The sequence below is a fragment of the Tachyglossus aculeatus genome, chromosome 2, assembly GCF_015852505.1.
Source record: "Tachyglossus aculeatus isolate mTacAcu1 chromosome 2, mTacAcu1.pri, whole genome shotgun sequence".
Lineage (NCBI taxonomy): Eukaryota > Metazoa > Chordata > Mammalia > Monotremata > Tachyglossidae > Tachyglossus > Tachyglossus aculeatus.
In genome coordinates, this window is record NC_052067.1 from 138215425 (window position 1) to 138239110 (window position 23686).

The following is a 23686-nucleotide window of genomic DNA, read 5'->3' on the forward strand; positions in this document are numbered from 1 at the left end:
GGGGTAGCTCTCCCCACTCTGCCCCACCCTGCAGTTAGCCAAGGGTGAAGATGTGAGGGTGCGAGGGCCCAGACTAAATGGGTCTGTTCCCTCTGGCTGCTCCCCACCTCACACCCCCAGATTGGGGAGGTCAGAAGCGCTTTTCCTCAGGCTGTGAGGAAATGAGGAGTTCTTTGTTGCCGAAATCCCACCAGGCGGTCATGTGGAAAGCCATGTTGGACAGCACCACCATGTACTCCAGGAGGGCGAAGATGGTGTACACTGGTGGGGAGATGGGTCCCGGGGTGTGGTGAGGCGGGGGCCGACACCACGTTGACCCCCCACACCCCCCTTCCCAAGCACCACGATGGTCTCCACCACACCCCCCTGCCCCTCCTCAGCCTCACCTCCCGCCTCACAGTACATGTTGTGCCGGAAGTAGACGCCCAAGGCCACGAAGAAAGAGACAAAGTTGATAACGAAGAGCCGCTGCTTCCAGCTGTACGACTTGCGCTCCTGGAGATGCAGAAGGTTGGCGGGGCTGCTGAACGTCACCCCTACCTCCTCTCCCATGCATCTTGGTCCAGCTCCTCTCTCCCTGCCCAGTCCGCCACCCTTACTCCCCAACTCTCCCGTTTCAGAAGCAGGAGACCCTGAGCTACATCTCAGATCAGGTTCTCAGTGGCCTGGCCCAGAGACTATCTCCGAGGGACCACATCCACATCTGGTAGTTTTGAGGGTCCCAGCAGGTCAAAGACCAGGGCAGCCAAACCAAGCCAACCCCAGGCCTACGGGACTAAGACAGGGATCCCTCCCCGGGGGGCCCAAAATGGACTGTCCCTTCCAGGAAGCGGAGATGTTCGGGGCTCAGACCAGGCTCCCCCGAAAGCCTTAGCAGGGATCGTAGCAGCCCAGTGGCCCCCGAATCCGGACCCTCCGGTTTCCCGCCCCTGCTGGCTCCACCCGAGGGGGGAGGCAGAACCTTCTCTGCTGCAACTTCCCAGAGACAGCCGGCTCCCTCACAACCGCCCTGTGGTGGGGAAATCTTGCCCTGGCTGCCATGCTGGGCTCCCCCTAAGGCCGGAGTGCCCCAGCTAGATCCTCCCTCTGCTCCGGGAAGGAGGAAACCACAGCAGGGTTAGTTGGGGCGGGGCGGCTCTGGGCCGTTAGAGCTGCCACATCCCGCCGCCGCCACCCCCCCTCTCGGGGGTTCCTTCCTGTCCCTCGGAAACTGGCTCTTCTCCCCTCCCCACCCCCCGCGCCCCCATCTCACCCCACTCAGTTGGCCGGGTCCTCGCCCTGGCCTGGGGTGAAATGGGAGACCGCCTGGCAGGCGGCCTTCTACCCCCAGTGCTCCCATTCCCCACCCCACCACCCCCTTGGTATCTGCTGCCCAGAGGCAGGACTCAGGGGTCCCTACCACTCCCTCTGTGGTGGTACCCAGGATAGGGACTGGGCCTCTGCCCGACCTTCAGGCAAAGAGTCAGGGGTGTGAGCCCCAGGAAGTTCTTCCCGGAGTCTAACCTCAGTCCCTCCTAATGGGTCTTAAAGAGAAGTGGGGCTGGGGGACGGGGAGGGCTCGAATTCAATTCGGAGTGAGGGGGGAGTTGGGGATGCCATGGGGCGAGGGGTTTGGGGAACGAGGAAAGGGGTTGGAGAGGGCAAGGGCGGAGAGGAGGGTTTTGCGCTAACTCAGTCTGACTTTATAGAGGGGCTCTGAGCTCCCCCAGCTTGAGGGGGTGGGCGGCCTCTCCGGTGGAAATGAGAGCCGGCTAGGAGCTGCAGCTCTGGGTCACTGGTCCCCTTTGGGTCGGCTAGCCGGCTGGTCCTCTACTCTGATGTAACGGCTTCTGCAATGGGCTGCCCGAGCGCAGGGAGGGGCAGGGAGGGCAGTGGGGAATGAAGCCCGGGAGGCACATGGGTTCGGCCAGGAAGCCCCCAGGCCCTGGTACTAGCCATGGGGGCACAGGGATGGGTGGCCTCCTCCCGACAACAGCCTGGGCCCTCCCGGCGGCCCCACTAGGGAGGGGGCAGCCAGAATTGTCTGGGCCTCGTCCTTCCCTCTCTTTCCCTCCCCTTGGCCAGCCAGGGCAGGGTCCAGCTTGGGGCGATGCCTACACGAGGAGCCTCACCCCACTCTGGGGGGCCGTTTCTCGGCGCCCCCTCCCCGGTCTACCCCTTCCCCACCCACCCCTGGGGGGCTCGGGCAGGACCAGATCTGGACAGCCTGTCTGTTTTGTTTTGCTGTCTCCCCCCTTCTAAACTGTGAGCCCATTGTTGGGCAGGGACTTGTTGCTGAATTGTACCTCCCAAGCGCTGAGTACAGTGCTCTGCACACAGTAAGCGCTCAATAAATACGATTGAATGAATGACTGAATGGATCCCGTTGTTGGGTAGGGATTGTCTCTATCTGTTGCTGAATTGTACTTTCCAAACGCTTAGTACAGTGCTCTGCACATAGTAAGCGCTCAATAAATACGATTGAGTGAATGAATGAATGAACCCATGACCTCTGACTCCGAAGCCTGTGCTCTTTCCACCGAGCCACATTGCTTCTAGACTGTGAGCCCATTGTTGGGTAGGGATTGTCTCTATTTGTTGCCAAATTGTACTTTCCAAGCGCTTAGTACAGTGCTCTGCACACAGTAAGCGCTCAATAAATACGACTGAATGAATGACTGGATGAATGAATGACAGGCCGCTGCCGCCCCCTGGCGTCCCCGCCTGAAATTGCCCCCGCCCCACCCCACTCCAACCCGTCTCCCCCCTCCGCAGAAAAAGAGGCATTTGTTACTAATAGTGATGGCATTTGTCAAGTGCTTACTATGTGCCAAGCACTGTTCTAAGCGCTGAGGGAGATACAAGGTAAGCAGGTTGTCATTCATTCAATCATTAAATCCCCATTTTACAGATGAGGTAACTGAGGCCCAGAGAAAATGGGGATGAAGCCGGTGAGCCCCAAGTGGGACAACCTGATTACCTTGTATCTACCCCAGCGCTTAGAACAGTACTTGGCACGTAGTAAACGTTTAACAAATACCATCATTATTCAGTGCTTAGAACAGTGCTTGGCACATAGTAAGCACTTAATTACTATCATTATTCAGTACTTAGAACAGTGCTGGGCACATAGTAAGTGCTTAACAAATACCATTATTATTATTATTATTAAGTGACTTGCTCAAAGTCACACAATTGATAGGTGGCAGAACCGGCATTAGAACCCACAACCTCAGACTCCCAAGCCGGTGCTCTTTCCACTAAGCGGTTACTACGTGCCAGGCATATACTAAGAGCTGGGATAGGTAAATAAATAATAATCATAGTAATAATTATGGTATTTGTCAAGCACTTACTATGTGCCAGGCACTGTTCTAAGCACTGGGGTAGATACCAGATAATCAGGTTGGACACAGTCCCTGTCCCACATGGGGCTCACAGTCTTTAATTCACATTTTCCAGATGAGGGAACTGAGGCACCGAGATGCCACTTGGCCGGAGATACAGGTAAAGAAAAGCAGTGTGGCCTAGTGGCAAGAGTACGGGGTTGGGAGTCAGAAGAGGTGGGTTCTAATCCAGGCTCCACCACTTGTGTGCTGTGTGACCTTGGACAAGCCACTTAACTTCTTTGAGCCTCAGTTGCCTCTTCTGTAAAATGGGGATTAAGGCTGGGAGCCCCACGTGGGACAACCTGATTACCTTGTTTCTATCCCAGCGCTTAGAACAGTGCTTGGCATATAGTAACTGCTTGACCAATCCCATTATTATTATTATTATAATTATATAATAATAATCAGGTCGGACAAAGTTCATGTCCCACATGAGGCTCACAGTCTTAATCCCCGCTTTACAGATGAGGTAACTGAGTCACAGAGAAGTTAAGTGACTTGCCCAAGGTCACACAGCAGACAAGTGGTGGAGCCAGAATTAGAATCCAGGTCCTTCTGATTCCCAGGCCCGGGCTCTATCCAATAGGCCATGCTGCTTCCCGCTTCCAAGAAGAAGGGTTGGAGAGTGGCAAAGGGAGGCGACTGGAGAGAAGGATGGGAAGGAGAGGAGCAGACAGAAGCTCCAGTCTCCCCTGTCCCTTGGGACCTTCGGTATGGGGGTCCCCAAGGTCTGAAGCCCACTCCCCCTTCCCCCACAACCCTCCCCAACCCAGGAGGAGTAGGTTCTGGGAGAGGTGGAAGTCTGGGAGGGAGGGGCTGGGGCTGGGCACTGGTGTGTACAGGGGTCTCCCTTGGGCTTACTGAAGCCCCCGCCCCTGCCCGTCCCCTCACTGTCCTGCACCCCGATAAGGCCCACCTGGTTCTAAGGGAGGGGGTGGCCAGTTATTCCTTTATGAGGGAGCTGTCCCTTTCCGGGGTCCACCCAAGCCTGCCCATCTCCACCCAATTTCTTCCTGCAAGTGAGAAGGGGTCCCCAGGGAGCTGGGTCTGTCCTGAGCTCGGTCTGGGCCGCCCACCCCATCCCAGTGACCCCAGCCTCTTCAAGTGGCCGAGGTCCGGCCGGGCCCACCCGCTGGGCCCTGGCTCAGTCCGCCTCAGGATTCTACCTGCGAGGGGTTCTGCTGGCCGGGAGCATTTGATTATCATGACCTTCCCTCCAAGCAGATCCCTCCTACCCACCCATAATTCAGTCCAGACGCTCAGACCGCCCACCCCGTGAGCCTTGGTAGACATCCCCCGCCCCTCCCCAACATACACCTTTAACAAGCATTGGCCCGGACACCAGTCCCACTCCGGAAAGGGGCATCCGACCCCCAGGACCAACTGGTACAGACTCCCACTGGCTCCCCAAGAGGGGCCCAAACCAAGTTCCCATGACCGCAGGGGTTCCTGACCAACAGTCCCCCAGCCCCCTGAACGCCTCCCTACCCCGTGCACCTCCCGGCCAGCCCCCCATAACCCAAAGATAGAAGATGGTGACTGTACCTCCACACTTACTGTGTGTTTCTTCGTCAGCCGCCACAGGATGCAGGTGAGCAGCATGTGGCTCAGGGCGGCCGCGATGAAGGTAATGAAGGCATTCTCATGGATGGCTGTAGGGATAGGAGGGGGGGTCCGCCCGGGCCCGTTCCCCGCCCCTCCCCAGCACCCTAAAATTCCCTGAGCCCTCACCCAGCCGGCTGGGGGAGGAAAGGTCTTGTCCGAACAGGACTGGGAGTCCCAGGACTCCTGGCGATTTGTCCTCAGAAGGCCAAAATCAGCTTTCTAGGGACTGTTAAAAGGGCTCCAGCCCTACGAAGCAGGGCCCCAGGGCTCGACAGATGGCAGGTCACCCGCAGGACTCTCAGATCTGGACTACCACACAGGCCCTTCCCAAGTCTCTGACAAGACCTGAGAGTTTCCAATCGGGATCTAGCGCAAAGATCCCGAGCACGGAAGCCAGAGGACCTGGGTTCTAATCCCAGCTCTGCCACTTGCCTCTTGGGTGACCCTGGGCAAGTCACTTAACTTCGCTGTGACTCAGCTATCTCATCCATAAAATGGGGCTTTAATAACTGTTCTCCCTCCTACTAAGACTGGGAGCCCAACGAGGGACAGGGACCGTGTCCGCCCGAGAAGCAGTGTGGCTCAGTGGAAAGAGCAAGGGCTTTGGAGTCAGAGGTCATGGGTTCAAATCCCGGCTCTGCCACTTAGCTGTGTGACTTTGGGCAAGTCACTTAACTTCTCTGTGCCTCAGTTACCTCATCTGTACAATGGGGATTAAGACTGTGAGCCCCCCGTGGGACAACCTGATCACCTTGTAACCTCCCCAGCGCTTAGAACAGTGCTTTGCACACAGTAACACAGTAAGTGCTTAATAAATGCCATCATCATCATCCTGTACCTACCCCAGGGTTTATTATTATTATTATTATTAATAATAATAATAAGGATGTCATTTATTAAGTGCTTACTTCGTGGCGATTGAAAACTCTTCGAAGGTAGAGTGGCTTGTTTCTGATTCTTATTCTCCTTACCTGTAATTGTGATGCTTTTCTGATAATGTTCTGCAAACCGTTGTTTTCAAACGACTCTGCTATCCTGAGTTTACTCCTGATTTTTTAAAACCAGCTTAAACGCTGGGTATCTTGAAATTCTCCTACCACTTGGTTAGATTGATTATAGTTTTTGATATTTGTTAAGTGATTACTATCTGCCATACACTCTAATAGTAATAATGATTGTAGTATTTAAGCGCCTAATGTGGGCCAGGGACTGTACTAAGTGCTGAGTTAAACACTGGGGTAAATCCAAGCTAATCAGGTTGGACACAGTCCATGTCCCATTTGGAGCTTAGTGTGTGTCCCATGCAGGACAGGAATTATGTCCAACCTAATTATCAGCGTGGCTCAGTGGAAAGATCCCGGGCTTGGGAGTCAGAGGTCATGGGTTCTAATCCCAGCTCCGCCACTTGTCAGCAGTGTGACTTTGGGCAAGTCACTTCACTTCTCTGGGCCTTAGTTCCCTCATCTGTAAAATGGGGATTAAGACTGTGAGCCCCATGTGGAACAACCTAATTACCTTGTATCCCCCCTCAGTGCTTAGAACAGTGCTTGGCACATAGTAAGTGCTTAACAAATGCCATTATTATTATTATTATTATTAATATTAATATTATCATGTATTTATACCAGTGCTCAGTAGAATGCCTGGCACATAGTAAACAATTAGCAAATATCACTATTATTATTACTATTACTAGTGCTGCTAGCAGCAGTTAAGATTAATTTACCTGTCAGGGTCACTTTCCTAGTGTAATTGTGTAGGGAGACTTTGTCCCCTGAAGGATTGAGTGCAAAATCTCCCGAGCATTGTTACCCAACCAGAGATGGGGAAACTTCTCAATTAGCTGGACCGCTAGTTGCTCATATTAGAGAAGCAGCGTGGCTCAGTGGAAAGAGCCCGGGCTTGGGAGTCACAGGTCATGGGTTCAAATCCCGGCTCCACCAATTGTCGACTGTGTGACTTTGGGCAAGTCACTTAACTTCTCTGGGCCTCAGTTCCTTCATCTGTAAAATGGGGGTTTAAGACTGTGAGCCCTACGTGGGACAAGCTGATCACCTTATATCCGCCCCAGCGCTTAGAACAGTGCTTTGCACATAGTAAGCACTTAACAAATGCCATCATTATTATTATATTTAAAAATTTACAGCTGCCTGATTAACCTAATATGACCTCTCATATATGATCCGGCGTGCTACAACCTAGGCGTAGCGGCAAAAAGAGTTTGTCCATGCATTCGTGAGCGTTTCAAAGCCCTCAATCACCTTTCACCCTCTTACCTGGGCTTGCTGCTCTCCCACCATAATCCAGCCTGTACACTTCACTTCTCTGGTTCCAACCTACTCACTTTACCACAGTCCCATCTATCCCACTCCCAACCTCTCACTCACGTCCTGTCTCTTGCCCTCCCTCTTCAGATCCCTCTTCAAGCAAAAACTCCTCACTCTCGGCTTCCAGGCTGTCCATCCCCTCGCCCCCTCCTACCTCACCTCCCGTCTCTCCCTCTACAGCTCAGCCCGCACCCTCCGCTCCTCTACCCTAGTGCTGAGTACAGTGCTTGGCGTGTAGTAAGCGTCTTACCACAGCTATTATAGCAAGGACCAGCTTTTGTAAGGGTTTTCAGAGCCAGTGATAGCTCATCGGTAATTTCAACTTCTAGACTGTGAGCCCACTGGTGGGTAGGGACCGTCTCTATATGTTGCCAACTTGGACTTCCCAAGTGCTCAGTACAGTGCTCTGCACACAGTAAGCGCTCAATAAATACGATTGAATGAATGAATGAATGCCAAGCACTGCTTGGCACAGAGTACACATCCAACAAATACTACCATTATTACAGGTGAAAAGACCCAAGCTGATGGCTTTCTGATCTCTGAGCTCTCTGAGGACTGTCCCCTCTGGGTCCTCCTCTGCCCCTCAGGTCCCCGCTCTCTCTGTGCCCCAGGCACAAATTCGCCAAGTTGGCACCTCTGGTCCTCCCTGCTCTCACTCGGCCAGTACCCCACAGCCACGCACCGAAATCCTCGGAGGACGAGACGTAGGTGAGCATGAGCAGGGCCAAGTTTTCCAGCACGTTGAGGCCGAAGTTGAGGTGGCAGAGCTGGGCCCAGCCGAGGCAGGGGGACGGGCGGCTGTGGTAGTGGTTCCAGTAGGCGAGGGCCACCATGAAGCGGGGCGCCGAGTGCAGGCCGATGCACAGCCGCCAGACGTACCGCTGGGGAACTTCACCCCCGATGGCCGAACTCACCGACGGCAAATAGTTGGGCACCTGGGGGACAAGGAAGAGGCAGGGTGAAGAGGGGGCCCGAGGGGCAGGACCCCAGCTCCAGCTTGGATGGTCACATCTCATCTTGGTGCCTCAGTTTCCCCCCCCCCCCCCCCCAGTCAGTAAGGATCGATGGAGCCCTGCAGGGGCTGACAGGAGGGGGAGACAGGACGAGGACACTCACATACCTGCCCCTCACTGAGCTTTTAGTGGCTGGAAATCTGAAGAGGAGACAGGAGATAATTCACAAACACACGCTATATTTGGGCTCTGGAGAAGAGATCCAATTCCTGCCTTCAAGAGGTTAAGAGATTGAGGGGGAAGACAGGCCCACCCCCCCACACACACTCTTTCTCTCTCAAATAGGCACATGAAAACATCATCATCATCAATCGTATTTATTGAGCGCTTACTGTGTGCAGAGCACTGTACTAAGCGCTTGGGAAGTACAAGTTGGCAACATATAGAGACGGTCCCTACCCAACAGTGGGCTCACAGTCTAAAACATCCATCCATGGATAAATGGATGGGCACAGGAAAACCCTCCCCCAGCTGATCTCTTCTCCAGCCTTTGAGTCTCATCCCAAGCGCTTAGTACAGTGTTCTGCACACAGTAAGCACTCAATAAAAGAGTGAATGAATGAAAAGCAGCATGGCCTAGTGGAAAGAGCCTGGGCCTAAGAGTCAGGAGTCCTGGATTCTTAGCCCAGCTCTACCACTTGCCTAGGTGACCTCGGGTAAGTCACTTCACTTCTCCGTGCCTTACTTTTCTCATCTCTAAAATGGGGATTCAATACCTGTCCTCACTCCTACTTAGTCCCCAAGCCGCATAAGCGCTCAAAGTCAGAGCCCAACCTGATCATTTCGTATCTACCCCAGATCTTGTTAACGATGTGCATTTAGCTTTAATTCTATTTATTCTGATGACTTGACACCTGTCCACATGTTTTGTTTTGTTTTCTGTCTCCCTCATCTAGACTGTGAGCCCACTGTTGGGCAGGGACCATCTCTATATGTCGCCAACTTGTACTTCCCAAGCGCTTAGTACAGTGCTCTGCACACAGTAAGCACTCAATAAATACGATTGAATGAATGAATGAATCTTAGTATAGTGTTTGGCACACAGTTTACCATTATTACTATACTGTGCTAAGCACTTAAATACCATTATTACCAAACTCATATTGTACTGTACTAAGCGTTTAACAAATACCATTAATACTGTACTGGTATTGTACTGTTCTGTGCTAAGCACTTGGGAGAGTTATAGTAAATACCATTATTACCAAACTCATATTGTACTGCACTGTACTAAGCATTTAACAAATACCATTATTACTGTACTGGTATTGTACTGTTCTGTGCTAAGCCCTTGGGAGAGTTATAGTAACTCTGTTGAATTGTACTCTCCCAAGTGCATAATACAGTGCTCTGCACACAATAAGTGCTCAATAAATTCCACCAATGTTATTATTGTTGTTGTTACTGTTATTAATAAGAATAACAATATAATAATGTGCTAGGTCCACCTCTCTGGCTCCTGCTAGGAAATCAGGATTCAGTTTCCAGCTCAGGATGCTGCAGCCGACAGAAGGCCCAGGGAGAGGAAGGTTCAGGATGGGGAGTCTGTTTTAACAATAAAAATAATAATAATTGTAGTATCTGTTAAGTGTTTTCTCTGTGCCAGACTGAGCCCCTCCTTCCTCTCCCCCTCCTCCCCCTCCCCATCCCCCGGCCTTACCTCCTTCAATCAATCAATCGTATTTATTGAGCGCTTACTATGTGCAGAGCACTGTACTAAGCGCTTGGGAAGTACAAGCTTGGGAAGTCCTTCCCCTCCCCACAGCACCTGTATATATGTATATATGTTTGTATGTATTTATTACTCTATTTTATTTGTACATATTTATTCTATTTATTTTATTTTGTTAATATGTTTTGTTCTGTTGTCTGTCTCCCCCTTCTAGACTGTGAGCCCGCTGTTGGGTAGGGACCGTCACTATATGTTGCCAACTTGTACTTCCCAAGCGCTCTGCACACAAGTAAGCGCTCAAGAAATACGATTGAATGAATGAATGAATATACTAAGTGTTCGGATAGATACAAGCTAATCAGGTTGGACACAGTCTCTTTCCAACACGGGGCTCACTCTCTTAATCCCCATTTTACAGATGAGGTAACTGAGGCTCAGAGAAGTGAAATGACGTGCCCCAATTCACACTGCAGACTTGTGGCAGAGCTGGGATTAGAACCCAGGTCCTTCTGACCCCCAGGCCTGGGCTCTACCCACTAGGCCATACATGCCGACATGTAGCCCCGCTGGTGGTCCAGAGGAATCAATCAATCAATCAATCGTATTTATTGAGCGCTTACTATGTGCAGAGCACTGTACTAAGCGCTTGGGAAGTACAAATTGGCAACACATAGAGACAGTCCCTACCCAACAGTGGGCTCACAGTCTAAAAGGGGGAGACAGAGAACGGAACCAAACATACCAACAAAATAAAATAAATAGGATAGAAATGTACAAGTAAAATAAATAAATAAATAAATAAATAGAATAAATAAATAAATAGAATAAATAAATAAATAAATAGCAAAGATGTAGCTTCTGGGAATCAGATCTGGATTTTAGTTCTGGCTCTTCAAGTAAGGGATTTGGCACTGGGGCTCCGTCATCAGACCAAAGAACCACCTCGGATGTTACGCTTAGACCAGGTCCCAAAACGGTCCCAAAACAGAGCTGGTGAACATGGGTGGGAAAGACTGTAGCAGCCACCGAAACAGCTGGCTCCTGGTTGATGGTGCTAGAGCATTGGCACTAGGCTGAGGTCACCTCGGCCATAAATAAGTCCCGCATGCTAAAATCCCCCGGGCGCTGGGCCGCACCCCTGCTCCCCCTCCTCACGCATGGCTCTTGGGCCCCAGCTGGAACCCGACCGGTGGCTTTACGAGAGTGGGAGTGGCGCTGCCCAAGCTCCTAGCGCCATCTTCCATTCCCCCGTGTGGCGTCTCAGTCCTCAAAAATAAGAATAATAGCATTTATTAAGTGCTTGGTATGCGCAAAGCACTGTTCTAAGCGCTGGGGAGGTAACAAGGTGATCAGGTTGTCCCACGGGGAGCTCACCGTCTTAATCCCCATTTTACAGATGAGGTAACTGAGGCACAGAGACCGTGGCTCAGTGGAAAGAGCACGGGCTTTGGAGTCAGAGGTCAGGGGTTCAAATCCCGGCTCCGCCACTTGTCAGCTGTGTGACTTTGGGCAAGTCACTTAACTTCTCTGGGCCTCAGTGACCTCACCTGTAAAATGGGGATTAAGACTGTGAGCCCCACGTGGGACAACCTCATCACCTTGTAACCTCCTCAGCGCTTAGAACAGTGCTTTGCACATAGTAAGCGCTTAATAAATGCCATTATTATTATTATTATTATTATTATTATTAAGTGACTTGCCCAAAGTCACACAGCTGGCAATTGGAGGAGCCGGGATTTGAACCCATGATCTCTGACTCCAAAGCCCGGGCTCCTTCCACTGAGCCACGCTGCTTCTCAATGGGAGACTCCATCACCATCATCATCATCATCAGCTGAGCGGGCCGGCCCTGGCGACGGCCGGGAGAGGGGTTTCTCAGAGTCGAGGCCTCTGCTGTCCACGGCAGTGTCCTCGTCCCTCGTCTCTTGTCGCTCTCTTCCCTTCGGACTTGTCCCGAGAAGTCCAAAGCCATCCCTTGCAGAGGTGAACCTTTCGTTTTTGTTTTTGGTGCTATTTTTGAATGCTATTTGTTAAGCACTTACCAAGCGCCAAGCATTGTACTAAGTGCTGGGTAGATATGTTGCTGATTTGTACTTCCCAAGCGCTTTGTACAGTGCTCTGCATATAGAAACTGCTCAATAAATACGACTGAATGAATGAATACAAGCCAATCAGGTTAGACAGAGTCCGTGTCCCACATGGGGCTCAGAGTCCTAGTTGATAAAACATGAGTCAGAAGGACCTGGGTTCTAGTCCCAGCTCCATCGCTTGTCTGCTGTGTGACCTTGGACAAGTCACTTCACTTCTCTGTTCCTCAGTTACCTCATTTTTAAAATGGGGATTAAGACTGTGAGCCCTATGTGGGACTTGGATTGTGTCCAACTCGATTAGCTTGTATCTACCCCAGCGCTTAGTGCAGTGCCTGGCACATAGTAAATGCTTAACAAACACCACTAGTAGTAGTAGTAATAGCATCATCATCATCATCATCAATCGTATTTATTGAGCGCTTACTATGTGCAGAGCACTGTACTAAGCGCTTGGGAAGAACAAATTGGCAACATAAAGAGACAGTCCCTACCCAACAGTGGGCTCACAGTCTAAAAGGGGGAGACAGAGAACAAAACCAAACATACTAACAAAATAAAATAAATAGAATAGATATGTACAAATAAATTAAATAAATAAATAAATAGCAGTAGTAGTAGTAGCAGTATTAGTCCCCATTTTACATATGAGATAATAATAATAATAATGATGGCATTTGTTAAGCGCTTACTCTGTGCAAAGCACTGTTCTAAGAGCTGGGGAGGACACAAGGTGAGCAAGTTGTCCCGCGTGGGGCTCACATTCTTAATCCCCATTTTACAGATGAGGTAACAGGCCCAGAGAAGTTAAGTGACTTGGCCAAAGTCACACAGCTGACAATTGGAGGAGCCGAGATTTGAACCCATGACCCCTGGACTCCCAAGCCCGGGCTCTTTCCACTGAGCCACGCTGCTTCTCTAGCTGAGGCACACAGAAGTGACTCATCCAAGGTCACACAACAGACAAGGGATGGAACTGGAACTAGAACCCAGGCCCTCTATCCACTAGGCCATGCTCCTTCTCATTTTAGTTGAGGAGGGGAAGAGTGCCAGGTTTTCTGCTCTTGGATCAGGGAACCCTCAGAACCACCACCTAGACGCCTTCTTCAGCGTGGTGGGGACAGGGTTCTTGTTGGAGCAGGCCAGGTCCCAGAGGGGACACGGGACACCTGGTTTAAGCAGAAGCAGCGTGGCTCAATGGAAAGAGCCCGGGCTTTGGAGTCAGAGGTCATGGGTTCAAATCCCGGCTCTGCCAATTGTCAGCGGTGTGACTTTGGGCAAGTCACTTCACTTCTCTGGGCCTCAGTTACCTCATCTGTACAATGGGATTTAAGACTGTGAGCCCCCCATGAGACAACCTGATCACCCTGTAACCTCCCCAGCGCTCAGAACAGTGCTTTGCACGTAGTAAGCGCTTAATAAATGCCATCATTATTATCATTATTATTTAAGAGAAGCAGAACGGTCTAATGGATAAAGCACAGGCCTGGCAGTCAGAAGGACCTGGCTTCTCCACCATTTGCCTACTCTGTGACCTTGGGTAAGTCACTTCACCTCTCTGTGCCTCAGTTATCTCATCTGTAAAATGGGGATTAAGATGGTGAGCCCCATGTGGCACCTGGACTGTGTCCAACCTGATTAGCTTGTCTCTATCCCAGTGCTTAGTACAGTGCCTGGCACAAATAAAAATAAAACGAAACAAACAAACAAAAAAGCCTTGACACTTGGCCATGGGCAGGGGTGCTTCGATGCCCTAGCTCTGGGAAGAGATGGACTGGACCCAACGGATCCCCTTCCCTGCTAAGACCCCTCGCTCAGGCCCTTCCCCAAGCATGGCTAGCTCTCCTCCCCATCCCCAGACATCCTTGTTCCACCCCTTCCCCCGCTTCTGGAAGCCCAATCCCAGGCCTCCAGTTTCCACTTGTCCTTCCTCCGCCAGGATGAGGTGCCACTGCTGGGGTGGGCGGTGAGGGTCCTTCCAGAGCCAGGGAGGAGGCCGCGGAATGCCCATTCCCAAAGGCTGCAGGTCCCAGTCTGGAAATCTTTTGTGACTTGGGGCTAAGCCAGGAGGCTGAGCCCAAACAGAAAAAGTGCACGGGAGCGATGGCAGACCGGGGCTCCCGGCGTCCCCTAAAGGAGGAGCTTCCACGCACCCTGGAATGGTAAGAACTGGTGGGAAAGAAGTTGGGCATCTGCTAAGGTGGTGGATGTCGGTCAGGGCGGGGAGAGAAGAGGTTCAGGAGCCTGGGAAAGGGACCCAGACCAGGCTGGGGGTGGAGGGAGACGTGGACAGGCGAGGTGCTGCAGGACTATGGAATCCAGAGATCGTGTGATCCACCTCCTCGGCCCCCCTCCGCCCAAACCGTCGCCCCCACCCCAAGCCCCCAGGCTCTCCGGCCGCAGGGTGCGTCGTCGTCAGGGGAGTCGGGTACGGGGAGGAGGAGGAGACCCCGTTGGGCCGGCTGGTGCCGCCGCCCCCGGCCTCTCGGCCTCGGCCCCAGCTTACCCCACAGTCGGTGGCCACGGTGTACTCAAAGTGGAAGGTCAGGGACCAGACGAGGCAGAAGAAGAAGCCGAAGAAGGGGAAGAAGGCGACCAAGAGGGCCACGGAGGTGAAGCGCAGGCGGAACACCGTCCCGTCCGGGTCCAACGGGAACGAGGTGGCGGGCAGCATGGCGCCGGGGGCTGTGAACGCGACCCGGGGGCACGGGATGGAACCTTCGCTGGGTCGGGGGGCTGCTGCATCTGGCCTGAGGCTCCCACCCTCACGAACCTGGAAATCCTCGTTCTCTACTGGCAGGAAGGCTCACCTCGCCTCTCGATCTGGACCCTGACTACGGAGGGACTTTTGCAAATGGCAACTTAGACCCTGCTTCCCGCCTAGCTACCTCAGTCTCGTCTCTCTCACCGCCGACCTCACACCTACATCCTGCCTCTGGCCCGGAATGCCCTCCCTCCTCATATCCGACAGGTAATAATAATAATGATGGCATTTGTTAAGCGTTTACTGTGTACAAAGCACTGTTCTAAGCGCTGGGGAGGAGACAAGGTGATCAGGTTGTCCCACGGGGGGCTCACAGTCCTCATCCCCATTTGACAGATGAGGTAACTGAGGCCCAGAGAAGTGAAGTGACTTGCTCAAAGTCACACAGCTGACACGTGGGGAGCCAGGATTTGAACCCATGACCTCTGACTCCAAAGCCCGGGCTCTATCCACCGAGCCACGCTGGAGATAATGACTCTCCACCACTTCAAAGCCTTATTGAAAGCACATCTCCTCCAAGAGGCCTTCCTTGACTAAGCCCTCCTTTCCTCTGCTCCTGCTCCCTTCTGTGTCACCCTGACTGGCTCCCTTTATTCATCCCCTTCCCAGTCCCACAGTGTGTGTGTGTACATATATATATATATATATATACACACACATATATATATATATACGTATATATATATACACGTATATATATACATATGTATATATATAGTATATATATGTGTGTGTATATATACGCACACACATATATATACATATATATGTGTGTGTGCATATATATGTATATATATGTGTGTGTATATATACGCACACACATATATATACATATATATGTGTGTGTGTGTGTGTATATATATATATATATATACACGCCTGTCATTTATTTATTTATATTAATTATGTCTCCCCCTTTAGACTGTAACCTCGCTGTGCACAGGAAATGTGTCTGCTTAGTGTTATATTATACTCTCCCAAGCACTTAGTACAGTGCTTTGCACACAGTAAGCAATCAAATAAATTCATTCATTCAATCATATTTACTGAGCACCTACTGAGTGCAGAGCACTGCACTAAGTGCTTGGGAAGTACAAGTCAGAAACGTACAAGAGACGGTTCCCAACCAACAACGGACTCACAGTCTATTGACTAACTGCTCCCCACTTGGGAAAGAGATAATCCTCAAGCCCTCAGTTGGGGTGGGATCTCGGTGTGAAAACTGAGCCTGGAAGTGGTGCCCAGGGATCCTCTCTGCTCCCCCTGCCCCCCGATCTTTGCCTCAGTGCCTGGTCCTCCCCTTTCCACCCCAACCCCCTTGCTGTAAGCCCCCGGCCCGGTCTGGTCTGGGCACATTCCTCGTCAGCACTGAACGGGGACCTGTGGGACGGGGGGTGGCAGCGGGAGAGAGAGCTCTCTGGGCCGGGCATCAAAGAGACCGCAGTGGGGCCAATTCGCCCCGGGCCCACTCACTCACCCACGCCTGTCTCTCTGGTCCTCAGGCATGGTCAGATCCCAGCCACGGGCCAGTGAGCTGGGATCTGGCCTGAGGCCAAACCACCGCACTGAGACATCGGTGATCCCTGGGCCCTGACCCCACAGCTGAGGCTGAATCACCCGGGGCAGGTGGCTCTCTCAGTTCAGTTCCCCCCATGCCGAGAGATGGGGGACATGATCTCCCTTTCATTCAATCGTATTGAGCGCTTACTGTGTGCCGAGCACTGTACGAAGCACTTGGGAAGTACAAATCGGCAACAGATAGAGACGGTTGCCAACAATGGGCTCACAGTCTAGAAGGGGGAGACAGACAAAGCAGCTTCCAGGGCTAGAGTCGGTGGGAGTGGGGTTGTTGAAACCCCTGTATCTACGCAGAATCAGGAGGAAGCACCAGGCCCATCCCCTCCCGCTCCTGTGGACCTCTGGTTCCAGTTCAGAACGGGATCTCTTGGGGACTCGGACCTTGTCGACCAGCACCCTCAGATCCAGAATGACCCAGGAAGGACCCTTTCCCCACCCGAGGGGGCGGCCCCGGGTTGGACAGCAGAGATGCAGCGGGGTGTATTGGGTACAGCACAGGCTTCAGAGTCAGAAGGTCATGGGTTCTAATCCCAGCTCCGCCACTCGTCTGCTGTGTGACTGGGCAAATCATCATCAACATCATCATCATCAATCGTATTTATTGAGCGCTTACTATGTGCAGAGCACTGTACTAAGCGCTTGGGAAGTACAAATTGGCAACATATAGAGACAGTCCCTACCCAACATTGGGCTCACAGTCTAAAAGGGGTTCAAATCACTTCACTTCTCTCTGCCTCAGTTACCTCGCTTGTAAAATGAGGATTGAGAATGTGAGCCCTACATGGGACAGGGACTGTGCCCAACTCGATTTGCTTGTATCCACCCCAGCACTTGGTACAGTGCCCGGCACATAGTAAGTCCTTACCAAATACTATTATTATTATATTATTGTTATCTGCCCTGAACTCAGCAAGCTGGAAACTGAACCGATCTCTAAACTAGGCCCCAGGGAGGTCAGGAACGGGTACTCTGGAGCCCTCGGCCTCGCTCTCTTAACCCCAGAGTAGGAGCCACGGAGAACTAAGGGATAGGCTCCACTGGGGATGGGGACCTGGGGGCAAAGTAGATCTTCTCACGCTCGTCCTCTCCCTCGTCTCTGGGCCCCAGTGGAGGCAACCCATCCGGCTATATACTCACACAGAGCGGCACCGGGCACAAGAGAAGCCAGCAGGAGCAGTGGCCAGGTCGTGCAGTTGTGGGCACCGGCCGGGGAGTGGGGCTGGGGTGGGGTGGGGCCTGGGCCAGAAGCCCGAAGGGGAGGGCCTGAGTTGGCCAGCTGACCAACCCCACAGGGTCTTACCCCACCCATCTGCCCCACTCCCACAGCTTCCTTCACTTGGCCTGGCTCTGATGCCCATCTCCCTCACCTCTCTGAGTGGCTTGGCTTCTAGAAGGGACCCTGAGGAGTCATCATCATCATCATCATCAATCGTATTTATTGAGCGCTTACTATGTGCAGAGCACTGTACTAAGCGCTTGGGACGTACAAATTGGCAACATATAGAGACAGTCCCTACCCAACAGTGGGCTCACAGTCTAAAAGGGGGAGACAGAGAACAAAACCAAACATACTAACAAAATAAAATAAATAGAATAGATATGTACAAGTAAAATAAATAGAGTAATAAATATGGACAGACATATATACATATATACAGGTGCTGTGGGGAAGGGAAGGAGGTAAGATGGGGGGGATGGAGAGTGGGACAAAGGGGAGAGGAAGGAAGGGACTCAGTCTGGGAAGGCCTCCTGGAGGAGGTGAGCTCTCAGCAGGGCCTTGAAGGGAGGAAGAGAGCTAGCTTGGCGGATGGGCAGAGGGAGGGCATTCCAGGCCCGGGGGATGACGTGGGCCGGGGTTCGATGGCAGGACAGGCGAGAACAAGGTACGGTGAGGAGCGGAGGGTGCGGGCTGGGCTGGAGAAGGAGAGAAGGGAGGTGAGGTAGGAGGGGGCGAGGTGATGGACAGCCTTAAGCCCAGGATGAGGAGTTTCTGCCTGATGCGCAGATTGATTGGTAGCCACTGGAGATTTTTGAGAAGGGGAGTAATATGCTCATCTGGTCCACCCTCACAGCAAGGGCCTGGGAATCAGAAGGACTAACCCCAGCTCTGCCACATTTCTGCTGTGTGACCTTGGGCAAGCCACAGCACTTCTCTGGGCCTCAGTTACCTCTTCTGTTAAATGGGGATTGAGATTGTGAGCTCCATGTGGGACAGGGACTGTGTCCACCCCGATCTGCTTGCATCCACTCCAGCGCTTAGAATGGTGTCTGGCACATAGCACACAGAGAAGCAGCGTGGCATAGTGGAAAGAGCCCGGGCTTGGGAGTCAGAGGTCGTGGGTTCTAATCCCAGCTCTGCCACTGATCAGCTGTGTGACTTTGGACAAGTCACTTCACTTCTCTGGGATTCAGTTACCTCATCTGTAAAATGGGGATTAATAATAATGTTGGTATTTGTTAAGCGTTTACTATGTGCCAAGCACTGTAAGCGCCAGGGAGATACAAGGTAATCAAGGTTGTCCCACATGGGGCTCACAGTCTTAATCCCCATTTTACAGATGTGAGAACTGAGGCACAGAGAAGTTAAGTGACTTGCCTAAAGTCACACAGCTCACAAGTGGCGGAGCCGGTATTAGAACCCATGACCTCTGACTCCCAAGCCCGTGCTCTTTCCACTGAGCCATGCTGCTTCTCTAGTTAAGACTGTGATTAAGACTAAGGATTAAGACTGTGAGCACCACGTGGGACAACCTGATTACCTTGGATCTTCCCCAGTGCTTAGAACAGTGCTCGGCACATAGTAAGTGCTTAACAAATGCCGTCATTATTATTATTATTATTATTCTAGTACAGGCTTAACAAATACCATCATTATTGTTATTATTATTACCTCATCTGTAAAATGGAGATTAAGACTGAGTCCCCCATGAGAGATAGGCACTGTGTCCAACCTGATTATTTTATATCTACCACAGAGCTTAGAACAGTGCTTGGCACAGAGTAAACATTTACCAAGTACCATAATTATTATTATTATAGCATCCCCGTGCTTAGATCTCTAAAGAAAGAGGCACCTCCTCCTCAGGGACTCATTTCAGGGCCTTCTTGTCTCCAGATGTTGGGAAGCTCTCTTCCTATCAAAGGGTCTGGCCAATAGGTTGGAACCCACTTCTCCTGAACTGTGTATGAGTGTGAGTGTGAGAGGGGTGTGTGCGTGTATGTGGTATGTATGTGTCTGCACATGTAAGCACTTAAGGGCCAGAGGGGGCCAAATGAGGCAGCCAAGGTTAGAGTCCTGCAAAGCCCCAAAATCCAGGACTGGGCCCAGCCCGGAATGGCAGTGGGACAACAGGGCGAATCCCAACTGGATGGTGGGAGCAGAGGAATCATTTCCTGGGGACTCCACTGTGTGGGTGCACCTGGCCCTGTTGGGGATGGAGTTCTACTTTACAGAAAAGGGACCTTTAGTGGCTCTGTGGAAAAAGCACAGGCTTTGGAGTCAGAGGTCATGGGTTCAAATCCAGCTCCGCCAATTGTCAACTGTGTGACTTTAGGCAAGTCACTTCACTTTTCTGTGCCTCAGTTACCTCATCTGTAAAATGGGGATGAAGACCGTGAGCCCCATGTGGGACAACCTGATCACCTTGTATTCAGCCAGCACTTAGAACAGTGCTTGGCACATAGTAAGTGCTTACAAATACCATTATTATTATTATTATTATTAACCCAGATTCTTCCACCTCATGCACTCGCCAGCCACGGGCACTGAGCGGAGTGGGCATGCCAGCCCCAGCAGCTCTTGGCCTTCCAACCTGGTCAGGCCCATCACAGGATAGGGCAGGTCCGGACCCCCGCAGGCCAGGGCCGGTGGAGGCTACCGCTGGCCAGGGCCTGTCCAGGCTACCTCAGGCCAAGGCTGGTCCGGGCTACCGTAGTCTAGGGTCGGTCCAGGCTAGTGCAGCCCAGGGCCAATCCAGGATACTGCAAACCAGGGCCAGTCAGACTTGCAGAGGCCAAGGTTGCTCCAAGAGTTAAACCAACCGACCGCCATCAACTGGACATAGCCAAACCTAACTCGGCTCAAGGCCAATCTTGGTTCGGCTAACTGGTTAGTTTAGAAAATCAGTTGTAGGATCACTGCTTGCCTCTATTATTCTCCATTTTCCAGGTATATGAGCAGCAAATCTTATTTTAGAAGCCCCTAATCTGTCCCTAATCAATCCTAACGAGGGCAATGATGACAATCTTCTGCCCTCAAATACCCACCTTGTTCCGGGCTCTGGGGGAAGCAAGTGATTCCAAGACCCCAAGAACCCTCAAACCTGCCCCATATCGCCCATGTCTTGAAGCAGTATGACGTAGTGGATAGAGCACGGGCCTGGGAGTTAGAACGTCTTGGGTTCTAATCCCGGCTCCAGCACTTGTCTGCTGTGTGCCCTTGGGCAAGTCACGTCACTTCTCTGTGCCTCAGTTACCTCATCTGTAAAATGGGGATTGAGACTCTAAGCTCCAAGTGGGACAGAGACTGTGTCCAACCCAATTGCTTGCATCCAGTGCTTAGTACAGTGCCTGGTACATAGCAAGCACTCAACAAATACCGTTGCTGTTATTACTATTACTATTATCATCGGCAACCTCAGGGCCGGAGGCGTGCTCCAAGCCAATCCTTCAAGATGTCTAAAGGAGAAACAATGGGCAATGACCATGGGTAATGCCCGCTGCAGATCTCTGAAAACCCCAGGAAAGCTGACGGCACCCCCCTTCCCCACTAGCCCCAATATCCAGCCACCCAGGCTCTCTGCCCTCTGATCCGGACAGGCCCGGTGGGCTGGCCCATCTGGGCAGAGGGGTCCTGCTGGGCCAGGAGGGAGGGCTCTGGTTAGTCCTGGTAGAAAGTCCAGAAAGTTGGAGAGGAGGGGGTTGGGAGAGGGATCCGGGAAAGGCTGGGGATCCCAGAGTATCTCCCCTTCTAGCCCCGGGAAGGCCGGAGCAGAGCGGAAAGAGAGCCCCACACTCTAGGGTGGCCAGAAGCGTCATCATCAATCGTATTTATTGAGCGCTTACTATGTGCAGAGCACTGTACTAAGCGCTTAAGCGTACTAAGCGTCCTCATTCCAGCAGCAGTAGCCTGGAGGAGGAGGTGAAGAAGAGCAGTATCCACATGCCCTTATGGGGATGGCCCAACTCTGCCTCCGTTCAGCCCTGCTCAGGCCCAGATTGTGGGGAACAGTCCGTCCCCCCGGCCCCCGCCATGGGTATGAGGCTCGACCAGAGGCCTTGTTAGCTCCCCCAGGCATCCGGGACCACCCTGAGACGGGGCAGTGTAACCCAGCTCCCTCCCCTCTCCCTGGAAATCCTCTGCCAATAAGTCAGGAGCAAAAACCCAAACCCGTCCAACCTGCTGGGGCTCCCAGGATGGTCGGGGCGTGCCGGCCCCACCCCAAAGTTAGAAGACCGGTGGCAGCGCGGGGGAGCTGAGAAAAATCACAAACCATCAGGACCCCAACTTCCCGTACCTCGCTCTGCCGGGAGACCACCGGTCTCTCAGGCAGGCGTCCCACCCAACCAACAGGCTGTTTCCAGTAGTCCGGTCCCAGCCGGCCCAGGCCGCTCACCCCACAGTGTGTGGCCGTCGTCTCCCTGAAGTGGAACAGCAAGGACCAGAAGACACAGAAGGAGAAGCCGAAGAGCGGACAGCACACCGTCCCCACCGCCAGCACCGTGAAGCGGAGCCGGAACAAGGTCCCATCCCGGTCCAGGGGCAGAGGGATCTGGAACATCATGCTGGACCTGGAAGTAGAATAGGAAAGCACCTTGGTGGGATAGCTGCCCCTCACTCTTCCCCACCCTCCGGCCCCGTCTATGGTTTGGTTAGAGATCTCCCCGCCGGGCAAACAGGGCAAACTGAGGCGCCTGGCCCAGGGAGGGATTGTTGTCAGAGGGGAGATCCCCAGTCCTCCCCTTATTATTAATAATAATAATCTTACCATCTTACCTCCTTCCCTTCCCCACAGCATCTGTATATATGTATATATGTTTGTACATATTTATTACTCTATTTATTTATTTATTTATTTTATTTGTACATATCTATTCTATTTATTTTATTTTGTTAGTATGTTTGGTTTTGTTCTCTGTCTCCCCCTTTTAGACTGTGAGCCCACTGTTGGGTAGGGACTGTCTCTATATGTTGCCAATTTGTACTTCCCAAGCGCTTAGTACAGTGCTCTGCACATAGTAAGCGCTCAATAAATACGATTGATGATGATGATGATAATAATGGTATTTGTTAAGTTCAACCCAATTTTGTTGTATCCTCCCCATTCATTCAATTCTATTTATTGAGCGCTTACTGTGTGCAGAGCACTGTACTAAGCTCCTAGTACAGTGCCTGGCACATAGTAAGCACTTAAATACCATTATTATTATTATTATTGTGTAGGAGCGAGGGCACCATGGCCCCGCTGTGTCTCTCCCACCCTTTGGGCCTGGTCTGGTTGGGCCTGGCCCTGTTGAGGGGGAGCAAATCATCATCATCAATCGTATTTATTGAGCGCTTACTATGTGCAGAGCACTGTACTAAGCGCTTGGGAAGTACAAATTGGCAACATATAGAGACAGTCCCTACCCAACAGTGGGCTCACAGTCTGAGCCGGGAGACCATGTGACTTCAGTCCAGCCAAACCCAGGGATATCGAGGCTCACCCTGAAACAGACCCTAAACTCCAGAAGAGAGGCGACTACCGAGCACTTAGAACAGTGCTTTGCACATAGCAAGCGCTTAACAAATGCCAACATTATTATTATTATTATTATTACACTGGGTGGGTGAGCGGGGAGTGAGGTTTGGAAGGGGAGTGGGAACACGGAGAGACCACCTGTGGCTTTCCTCATCAGTCCCTTCTCGGTCCTCTTACCCCGCTCCTGCTGCCACTAGGGCGGGAGGGAAGCAAAAGCAGTGAAAGCATAGAGAAGCAGTGTGGCTCAGTGGAAAGAGCACGGGCTTGGGAGTCAGAGGTCATGGGTTCTAATCCTGGCTCTGCCACATTCATTCATTAGTTCGTCTTTACTGAGCACTCACTGTGCGCAGAGCACTGTACAAAGCGCTTGGGAAGCACGAGTCGGCAACATATAGAGACGGTCCCTACCCAACAACAGGCTCACGGTCTAGAAGGGGGAGACAGGCAATAAAACAAAACATGTGGACAGGTGTCAAAATCGGCAGAACAAATAGAATTAAAGCTATATGCACACCATTAACAAAATACA

General features: G+C 51.9%; 1 protein-coding gene across 3 annotated transcripts in view; it reads right to left on the bottom strand.

The window, feature by feature from the left end:
- PGAP2 (post-GPI attachment to proteins 2) overlaps nucleotides 1-23686 on the bottom strand; it is a 38091-nt gene continuing 14405 nt past the window's right edge. Inside the window, exons 2-7 of one of the 3 annotated variants that reach the window (XM_038767979.1) lie at nucleotides 22029-22207; nucleotides 14582-14760; nucleotides 7986-8238; nucleotides 4914-5020; nucleotides 387-495; nucleotides 1-261 (exon numbers count right to left, since the gene is read on the bottom strand). In XM_038767979.1, coding sequence (XP_038623907.1) covers nucleotides 131-261; nucleotides 387-495; nucleotides 4914-5020; nucleotides 7986-8238; nucleotides 14582-14760; nucleotides 22029-22207 — 958 coding nt within the window. In that variant the 3' untranslated portion in view covers nucleotides 1-130. The remainder of the gene's footprint in view (nucleotides 262-386; nucleotides 496-4913; nucleotides 5021-7985; nucleotides 8239-14581; nucleotides 14761-22028; nucleotides 22208-23686) is intronic. The other 2 variants (XM_038767970.1, XM_038767964.1) reach the window with 2 other exon arrangements.